This window comes from Coffea arabica, chromosome 11c (assembly GCF_036785885.1).
Source record: "Coffea arabica cultivar ET-39 chromosome 11c, Coffea Arabica ET-39 HiFi, whole genome shotgun sequence".
NCBI lineage: Eukaryota > Viridiplantae > Streptophyta > Magnoliopsida > Gentianales > Rubiaceae > Coffea > Coffea arabica.
The window spans coordinates 27,629,388-27,639,875 of record NC_092330.1 but is presented as its reverse complement, the minus strand read 5'-3'; the positions used below and the strand labels follow the sequence as shown (position 1 = coordinate 27,639,875).

The following is a 10,488-nucleotide window of genomic DNA, read 5'->3' as shown; positions in this document are numbered from 1 at the left end:
CATTTAATTCATATCTATTACTCCCACAGTGCATTTTCCGGTGACTGAAAAAATTTTGTTTAACCTATAGTCCAGATCATCGAAAATGAGTTTAAAGTAATCTCTTTGCATTTAGATCCTAAATATGTGGAATGACATTAAATGCAACTTTGGAGGAATAGTCTTGTGATTTGGTAAGTCATGAATAACATTATATCTCCAACTAAAAGCACTAAGGAGAATCTAAAGCCAAAAGCTATTCGCAAATAGAGATCATAAAAAATTAATTGAGAATAAACTATTTTGTATGTCATTTACTTGTCGGCAGAATTGTTTTTAAGTCATCATACTTTATCGTTGTTATCCATCCAGTTTGAGCTCTATGAATGCATTTATATGTTTGAGTTTCAAGTTCTTTTCTACTCTTTTTTTTTTCTTAATTCCACAATGAAATATGTATAATTTCTCGTATGGAATGCAATTTTTTTTCCTTTTGTGGCATATATTAGCATTTTGAACACGTTGAATAAATAACTTAACTACGTTTTTGGATTGTAAACTTTTTTTATGGCAGAAAATTTTCATTGCCATGTGTAAAGTACTTTGAAATATTTAGGTGCTTTTTTTTCCATTATTTGCAAATCTAATTTTCCTAACTTATCATATCTGTCATTCTCGAGTTTCACCGTAGGTTTGAATTACTTATAGTGCCATTAAAAAAACCAAATGAAAAAGTGCTATGGTACATCTCGTGTTTGAATTACATTCAGCACTACAATGTCCCATGTGCTAGTTTTATCATACTAGGCATAATAATTAGATAGAATTGGACATTAACAGTTAGAATATAAAAGCTGCAAACATATGTTTCAACCCAATGACATCAGAATCATGTTTCAGTATTTTACTCTTATGTAAGTTTAGTTTTTTCTTTCTCATTATGTGCAAGTTGCTTGTTATAGCTAGACTAAGGGATAATTTTGGTTCATTGAGCTATTTATCAAAATCTTCTGCCAGAACTTCTTGGTGAATACTTTTTTGGGTTACAAAATGTGGATTGTATCACCATTTTGTTCGCATTTATGCATTTTTCCATTCTTTATGAATTAAAGTTGAGGTTTCCAACTCAAAACCATTATTAATATCTTTTTGGCACTCACAATGTCATATCCTTGAATCAATTATTTTTAAACACGAGGCTTTTCTTAATCTTGCATTACAAACCTGATACTCCTAATTGCATTTAGGTTGGAAACTTTTCATATGACCACATTATTCAAATTTTATTTAGCAATTAGTTTCTTTTTCATGCATTTGCACGGGCACTATTTTATGTTCTATAATTTTTATTTTTTATTATAAAAGAGCTTAAAATGCTATTTTATAAAATTTGATGTATTTATTGTAAGGCAAACATTAAAATTAAACATATTAATAATGGTTAATTTACAATAACTTAATAATTAGTTGTATAACAACTTAATAATTAGTTCCAAGTGAATCTTATCTCACGATTAGACATAAAGTGATGAGTTGGTGGGTTAAGCCTAATATTAATCCATACCTTGGTTTCGTTCTCCGCATATTGCCATCGTTAATTTGTTGGAATTTATGGAAGATGCGGAATATGTGGATCTTTGAGGGAAAGCTAGACTCGGTAGTGCATGTTTGTGATCGGATTTTCTTGGAGCTGAGAGAATGCGTCTGTCTCCAGTTTCGAGAGATACCTCTGCCTTGTAGTTCACAAATTGATTTTTTTGAAATGATATTTAGGCTGCGATGCAAGGTTATTAAACGGGAGTTTCGTTGGGAAGGTCCGACTCAGACGGTAGTGAAACTGAATGCCGATGGTTGCTCAAGAGGTAATCCGGGGAGGAGTGGCGGTGGGGGTTTGTTCAGGGATTCTGAGGGGAGGTTCCTGCTTGGCTTCTCGTGCTCTTTTGGGGAGGCTACGAGCCTTCAAGCGGAACTCAAAGCGCTTCTCTTTGGTGTTCGATTAGGTGTATCCCGTGGTTTAGTTAGGTTGCATCTGGAGTCTGACTCAATGGTGTTGGTCTGGATTATTCAGGAGAAGGTTAGATGTCCTTGGCGATTGCAGAAGGAGCTACGAGAGCTGCAGCAATATGGACGGTATTTTGAAGCCGTGTCTCATTGCTATCGGGAGGCAAACAAGCCGGCGGACAGGTTGTCTAACGCTGGAGTGGAGGATGGGCATACTATCATTTATGAGACTTATAGTGCTTTACCGAGGTTGGTGAGGGGGTACATTACCTTGGACGTGTACGGGTTCCCAAGCTTTCGTAGGTGCCGGCGGTAGGGGGTGGTGGGTTTGGTCAGGGTTTTGAATTTGTACTCCTGGAAATGGGTTGGACCCGATCTGGGTATGTTTGTTGGTTGCAGCAATAAAATTTTTATTTTTTAAAAAAAAAGAAGTTGTCTAAAAAAAAAAAATCTTATCCCGTAATTCAATTATGTTTACTCTAATTAATGGTGGCAAGTCAATGTATGAGTGAAAGAGATATGTTAGGAAATAAGTGCAATTAATCATTTGATTCTCTTATGACTAAAAAGAATTTTAAATGTAAACTAAAGAGATGATGAACTTATTATTTGCTCAAATTATTTAAAACTAAAAAAAGTAGTTTGGGAGAACTTTTACAACTCAATGTTATAAAAAAACTACTTTGGCCTAAATTGGATTTGAATGAAGAGAGTATAAAAATTAATTGAATATTTTAGCAAAGAATGACTATTTATTAAATTTAAATGGAGTTTTCAAAAATTTAAATGGACTTGTATGCATAATATGCTAAAATTGTGTAATACAGATTCATTAAAAAATGAAAAATGTCAAAACTTTAGAAATAAATAATAAAGTATAATACTAGAGATAGAGTAAACATAATTGAAGAAAATTAAAAAAAGAAAAATTATGCGTTCACTGACTAAAAAATCAAGAAAGATATAATCAATGTAAACATATATAAAGCAAGGAATTAATAGATTGAAATTTATAAAGTATAGAATGATTAAAAAATAAAAGTTTGTTCATATTTTAGCAATGGAAATAAATAAACAATGTAACTATATATAGACGATGTAATTATATTTTAGTAATGGCAATAAATAAACGATGTAACTATATATAAAGAAGAAAATTAATAAATTAAAATTTACAATAAATAAGGAAGTATAGACGGGAAGAAAGGAACATCGGGCTTCCTCTCTAGAATCGGGCTTTCTCTCTAGAATCGGGCTTCCTCACCATTTTTTTCGGGCTTTGCAAGGTTAGTAGGGTTTCATGGCGGCTCCCCAACATGGGGAGGCGCCGCTTCTTGGTCGTCCTTCGAAGACGTTTGCCTCCGTTCTGGCTCAATCTCCGTCTTCTTCGTCCTCTGGCATTGGCCATCTCAGTACTTACAAGGGGGAGCCTTCGTTGGTGATCTCCCGTCAAGATATGTTACAGATAGCGGCACCTTATTCTAATGCACTGGTTGGCAGGTTTGCCGTTGGTCGGCCTTCCATGGAGACTATTCGCAAATTTGTTGTTTCTTTGGGGCTGAAGGGTGAGTGTCCGATAGGGTTATTAGATTCCAAGCATATTCTCTTACGACCTTCCGTGGAGGAGGATTACACCAGACTCTGGTGTCGAAAGTCTTGGTACATCGGCAAATTCCATATGTCTCTGTCGAAATGGACAATCGATTTTAAGCCGGGAGCGGAGTCGTCCATCGCACCAGTTTGGGTCAATTTCCCAGGTCTTCCATTGCCGTTTTTTGAAAAGCAGTTTCTGCTTAAGCTGGGTAACTTACTGGGCCGACCATTAAAGGTGGATGAAGCTACGGCAGCGCTGAAGCGTCCGTCTGTAGCGCGAATATTGTTGGAAGTTGATGTATTGAATTCTCCAAGATCCAGGATTTGGATAGGGGATGATCAGTGGGGTTTTTGGCAGAAGATTGAGTATGAAGACTATCCTTCGTACTGCGGTTTTTGCTCGTCCATTGGTCATGTCGAAAGTACCTGTCATCAGAAGCATCCGGAATTGCGGCCTGTGCGACGCGCTAGACCACCGGTTCCGTCTCAAGGCAGGCAAGTCTTTCAACCGAAAAGAGGACCGGCTGTCGAAGAATCTCCTCCTGTGGTGGATTCGGGGGTCGTGACAGCCCCAAGGGTACAAGTGCAGGAAAGCAGTATTCCCACTGCAGATGTCTCTATTACTGTTATTCCATCATCATCGTCTACCCCTGCTAGGGGTAACCCTACACAGACTAATGTTCATGCTCAGGATCCCGTTCTCCCTGATTCATATCGGGGGGGTGCTGCGACTACACAGAATGATCTCTCAGTACTGACTTGTTATCCCCCGAATTCTTCTTCTCCGGTTAAAGCTTTATCCGCCACAATTCCTTCTTTCGGCCGAGATGATCTTTTGCTGACTAAATCTGTGCCTTCAATGCTGCAGCGCGAGCGGGCTTGTTCCCTTTCTCCTCGACGGTATGAAGGTCATGCTCGTCTAGTGCGCTATAACTCTGAGGGACAGTTAGGGTTGAAAGGTATCTCTTTGGATGAGTTAAAAAATTTTAGGGATCGGCTGGTCAGCAGAATTGCAGCATCTAAGTTAAGCGACGACCCGGGTGTCCCTGGAGCTCTTCTGGATGATACTGACACACAATTGCTGCAGAATTTGGTTCAAGGTCACAAGACTCGTGGTAGGCAGACTACAAAAAGAGACGGTAAGCCTTCAGCTGCTCCTTATAACCTTCGGTCCCATAATGTTAGATCCGATTAAGTTTATAGTGTGGAACATTCGGGGTGCTGCGAATAAGGAGTCATTGAGGCACATTCGTAGCGCTTGTAGATCAAACGATATTCGTTTACTGATCCTATTGGAGCCATTAGCTAATGTCTCCCATTTGGATAGTGTGCAGCTGTTCTTGGGTTTTGATTTTGCGCAGTCCTTCTTGCACAACAAAATTTGGATTTTCTGGTGTTCAGATGCGCGATATTCTTTTGTAGAAGCTGCGGATCAGGTGGTCCACATACATGTGTCTTTCCCCTCTGGTTCTTCCATTTTTATTTCTGCTGTTTACGCGCGGTGTAACAGAATTGGTAGGCGACAGTTATGGGAGGCTCTGGAGCATTTTTCAACGTCTGTTACACTCCCATGGATGGCCGTAGGGGATTACAATGTTATTTCTTCTGTTGAAGAAAGGATTGGAGGTTCAGCCCCGAATATTCGTGACCTGGCAGAATTTAACTCTGCATTAAATCGGAGTGGACTATTTCCGGTACCGTTTGATGGGTCTGCCTACACATGGACTAATGGGCGTATGTGGCAGCGGCTTGATCGAGCGGTTGTTAATGCTGGTTGGCTGTCTTCTATTGAGCTGACTCGAGTTGCTCATCTTCAGCGAGGGCGATCTGATCACTGTCCGTTGCTGGTTAAGGGAGGCAGCATGGCAAGGCGGCGGTCGTCCTTTCGCTTTCTTAATGTTTGGCGGAGTCATCCTACTTTTCAACAAACAGTTAAGTCTGCTTGGGCTCAACCTGTTCCTGGAATGGGAATGCAGAAATTTTTTAATAAGTTGAAGGTGGTTAAGCGAGTCTTAGCTGGATGGAATGTGGATGTTTTTGGGAATGTCTCTCAACGGGTCAAAGTGGCAGCGGATAATCTATTGGCCAAGGAATTGTTGTATGATCAAAATAGGGACGTGTTGTCTAGGTCGGCAGTACATGAGGCGCGGGCACTCCATTCTCGGGAGCTAGCCTTAGAATGTGACTTCTGGAGACAGAAGGCAGCAATCAAATGGATCAAAGAGGGCGACGCGAATACTTCTTTTTTCCATGCAACGGTTAAGCAGAAACGCAGCCCTAATTTTATTGCACGAATTAGGGGCCCCGGGGACAGTTGGCTTGATAATATCGAGGATATTAAACTGTCAGCGTCTGATTTTTTCTCCTCTTTGTTCACAGCAGACCGCGATGTTCGTTCAGGGAGCAGGCCTTCGCTTGAGCTGCCTAAGCTTACGCCAGAAGAGAATGACATGCTGCTGAAATCTCCATCGGTGGATGAGGTTTATACTGTGGTGTGCTCAATGGATCCTCAGAGCGCTGCGGGGCCTGATGGGTTTGGCGGGGGTTTTTATCAAAGTTGTTGGGAGTGTATAAGAGATGACTTCATGGACGGGGTGCAGGATTTTTTTGCTGGTGCCACAATGCCACGCGGATTTTCCAGTACGACGATCATTTTACTCCCCAAGAGGGAAGGCGCTTGTGAGTGGAAAGATTTCCGACCAATAAGTTTAGCTAATGTTAGTGCCAAGATCATTTCTAAGGTTTTGTCCACCCGTATCAACCAGCTCCTTCCTAGGTTGATTTTAGAGTTTCAGACTGGTTTTATTCCGGGCAGGGGAATACAAGATAATGTTTTGCTTGCTCAGGAATTGATTCTGGATTTGGACAAAAAGCTGCGTCACCCTAATGTAATCTTGAAGTTGGATATGGAGAAGGCGTATGACAGGGTGGACTGGGGGTTTTTGTTATATATGCTGCGAGAATTTGGTTTTAAAGAAGGGGTAGTGGATCTGGTTTTTCGGTTGGTATCCAACGTCTGGTTTTCTGTCCTGGTTAATGGAGAACTCACCGGCTTTTTCAAGTCGACTAGAGGGGTTCGCCAGGGGGATCCGTTATCGTCCACTCTCTTCCTTTTTGTCTCGGAATTTCTTGGAAGGGGTCTTCAGCGGCTGTTTTCTAACAATCCAGCGTTTAGATTTTTGACTAAGGGAGGGATGGTCCCATTTCTTGCGTTTGCCGATGACGTGATTATTTTCACCCGGGCATCGACTGAATGCTTACAGGCGGTATCGTCCTTTCTACACGACTATCAAGCTCTCTCTGGCCAAAAAATTAATCTCTCTAAGAGTCGCTTTCTGTGTTCGTCGAAGCTCTCTTCGGAGGTTATCCAATTAATTCAGCAAGAAACGGGGTTTCAAGGGCAGCCTTGGCCTGTCAAATACTTGGGAGTCCCGCTTTCTCTTGGCCGTAGCAAAACTGTCTTGTTTGATGGAGTAATTGCCTCCGTGAGAGCAAAGCTTCATCATTGGAGTTCCCGGTTTCTGTCTGCTGGGGGGAAACTCATATTGATTCGTCATGTGTTGAGTTCAATGCCTCTTTACCTCCTGCAGGTTACTAAACCACCTAAGGGGGTCTTTATTAGATTGGGCAAGCTGTTTAACGCCTTTCTGTGGGATGGCAAGGATGGTAGGAGGATTCATTGGTCCTCTTGGGAAAAAGTCTGCTTTCCAGTGGAAGAAGGGGGATTGGGGTTTCGGTCTCTTTTGGATTTGGAGAGGGCTTTTGCAATGAAACTATGGTGGACAATACGTCAAAAGAGCTCTCCTTGGGCCAGATTTATGCACCGTAAGTACATTGGCGAGCAACATCCAGGTTCGGCTTCGGCAGCTGTGGGGTCGGCAACATGGAAGAGGGTCTGTTTGGTGCGGGCGATCACTGAAGATAACATTCGTTGGCGGCTCGGTGAAGGCTTCATCGATTTGTGGTATGATCGATGGCTTTTCAATGAACCACTTAGCAGCCAGGTTTCTGGTTCGCCTCCTCACTTTTTGGTAGCTGAGTTTTACACCTCTACGGGGTGGAATACTGATCGTCTCCTCCAGGTTCTTCCACGATCTATTGTTAATATTATTTCCCAAACACTTGTAGATCCGAAGCTTAAGGACGAGTTAATTTGGGCTCCTTCCGCTGATGGTGCATTTTCTGTGTCGTCAGCCTGGGAACTAGTTCGGCAGCGGCGCAACACGTCTTTGGTTTGCCGTGGAATTTGGTGTCCGTTACTTCCGTTAAAAATGTCGTATTTAGCTTGGAGGGTGTTGTCTGATTTTCTCCCTCTGGATGATAAGCTCCGGTCTAGAGGAATGGCCTTGGTTTCTAAGTGTGATTGCTGTGGTAATGCGGTAGAATCCTTGAATCATATTTTCTTACATGGCAGGGTAGCCAGTGCTGTTTGGCAGCATTTCTTTCTGGCTTGCGGAATTCAGTGGCGTTCATTCTCATGTGTTTCTTCACTGCTTGTGGTGTGGTTTCAATCATCTAGCAATGGCCGATTGGATCATGTTCGGTGTGTAATACCGGTAGTGGTGTTATGGTTTCTATGGCGTAGTAGAAATGATGCCCGGTTTGAAAATCTTCACCCTGTCCATTCCCAAGTTATCTTCGAAGCCAATGGGTGGTTGGTTGCTAAGGGGGCAGCATGTATGTTAAACAAAGCGCAGTTGGAGGGGGATATGGATACGTATTTTGCACGGTTTTTCCGACTCAAGCCAGCCAAATCCTTCTGTCTGAAGGCTATATCATGGATGAAGCCGCCTAGAGGGTCGTACAAACTTAACACAGATGCAAGTGTGATCAATGGTGTAGCTAAAGGTGGTGGGGTGGTACGTTATTCTGAAGGGAAAATGATTGGTGCTTTTTATAAGGAATTTGGGGAATATGAAGTGGTCCATGCGGAGGGCTTGGCATTGTGTGCTGGGCTGCAGTGGTGTACGGGGGCAGGGTTGTCAGAGATTTTGGTAGAGGTGGATTCCTTAGTGTTGGTAAGGTTGGTCCAGAATCGATCGGTTGGTAAGTGGCCGTTGTGTAGCGTCTTAAGTCAACTTCGCTTGTTACTGGGCAAGGTGAAGGGGTCTATTACACATATTCATCGTGAGGCGAATGCCGTGGCAGACAGCTTAGCAGAGTTATCTCGGGAGAGCCCATATGTTACTTTTCAATCTGTTCACCAGCTACCAAGTAGAGTTCGGTCGCTGATAAATTTGGATGCGATAGGTTTTCCATACATTCGCAAGTTCCCTGTGTAGGTATAGCTCCTAGTTATTCAGCATGTATTGAAGGTTGGGGATTTTTCCACCTTCTTGGATTTATCCGTTAGTATAAATAAAATATCAGGGGTTTCCCCTTTTATAAAAAAAAAAAAAAAAAAAAAAAAGGAAGTATAGAATAGGAAAAAAAATGACAGAACATGATTGAAGATGATTAGAAAAGGAAAGATATGATTGATGGACAAAAAAAATAAAGAATGTACGATTAATAGAAATTTATAAAAGGTGGCTCGTTAATAGATTTTTTTGAAATTGACTATAAATAAGAAACTATGCTATAAATAAGGAAGTGAAAAAAAGAACAAGAATTACTTGTTGCTAAAAATGTGACAGCCCACCTTCTCCTCCCCTCAATGTTTTAAAAACCAGACTGGACCGGCCGGTTCGGCCGGTCAAACCACGAACCGGCCATGCCTCCTGACGGGTATTTTACATACGTACAAGTTAAAAAATCGAATTACACCCGTTCACTACAAGTATATAGGTCAACTAGTAGTTTAGGGTATATATCGGGTCGATCCCACAAGGAAGAGTGAACAATTACCGGTACTACTAAAGCTTCTCTATTATTTAGACTATTAATGAATTATAACAAATTTAACCTACTGAAATTATACAAAATAGCAAATGAATGCTCCTTAGGTTGTGGTATCCCTAACTACTCATGCAAGTGCTATATTTGGATCATTGAGTACTACATCTAGGCTAGTTATGGTGTAATTTCCTTAAACGTGTGAAACCTACTTTCGTAGTGAATCAACTATACTCATAACTAATCCATACCTATTTTCATGGTTATGAAATTAGCTACAAGTTCATTTCTTCAATGAAATTACATGAAATGAATCACTAAAAACCATATAAGTGCACCTCTACTTTCGTGAGTGTACTTCCTATGTTTAGCACTTCTTGAACTAGTGTTAAATCTCAATTTTCATTGCAGAAACAACACCTTAGATAATCACAATCAATGGTACCAGATTAATCATGATTTAAAGAGCCAAAGTGCTAAATAACTTGCTCAAATCATAGCAATCAAATAACCAAATAATAAACACCAACAATTATAGAAAGTTCAACCAAACCCAAGGCATAAACTTTAGAGACACATAATAAACACAAAATCCAGAACTTGTATATTAACTAAACTTAAGAATCTGATACAAAAGATAAAGAGTTGGAGAAGAGATAACCCATGTCACTTGAGTTTCAACTTCTCCTTCTTCATCTCCATCTTCATCCTAACCTAGCTAACATTCAAGAATGGATGAACTATACTAGTCTACACTAATGCTAACCTAACACTCAGAAGATGAAAGAGCTACATTTCTGCACTCTCCAAGTTCTCCCGTATGTCTCTCTCTTCCTTCCCCTTGCCTGCTCATTGCCCTGTTTCAGCTTCGACCAGTACAAATTTGCTACTGTTATTCGGGTTTTTGACCTAGAAAACCTTCAAACTGGATTCAGATATCTTCACCAAAGTTGTAGATCTATTTCTTATCTTCAAATGGGTTCAAGAATCATCCCAATCCGATCATTGTAGCTCAAGTTATAGCCGAAATACGAAAATGTGTCAAAACTGTCAAAATACACAAAATCCAAGTAAAAAGTG

The 10,488-nt window shown here is 40.8% G+C and overlaps 1 protein-coding gene across 1 annotated transcript; it reads left to right on the top strand.

Moving 5' to 3' along the window:
- The first annotated feature begins 3,280 nt into the window (after positions 1-3,280).
- On the top strand, positions 3,281-8,855 carry LOC113715969 (uncharacterized). The gene is made up of 2 exons (XM_027240273.2): positions 3,281-4,712; positions 4,759-8,855. Exons 1-2 carry the CDS (start codon positions 3,281-3,283, stop codon positions 8,853-8,855), a joined length of 5,529 nt encoding a protein of 1,842 aa, XP_027096074.2.
- Positions 8,856-10,488: the final 1,633 nt, after the last annotated feature.

Coding starts and splice junctions, on each gene's coding strand:
- LOC113715969 (XM_027240273.2), top strand. CDS start 3,281: ATGGCGGCTCCCCAACATGGGGAGGCGCCGCTTCTTGGTCGTCCTTCG. Junction 4,713..4,758: donor GCAGACTACAAAAAGAGACG/GTAAGCCTTCAG, acceptor CCATAATGTTAG/ATCCGATTAAGTTTATAGTG.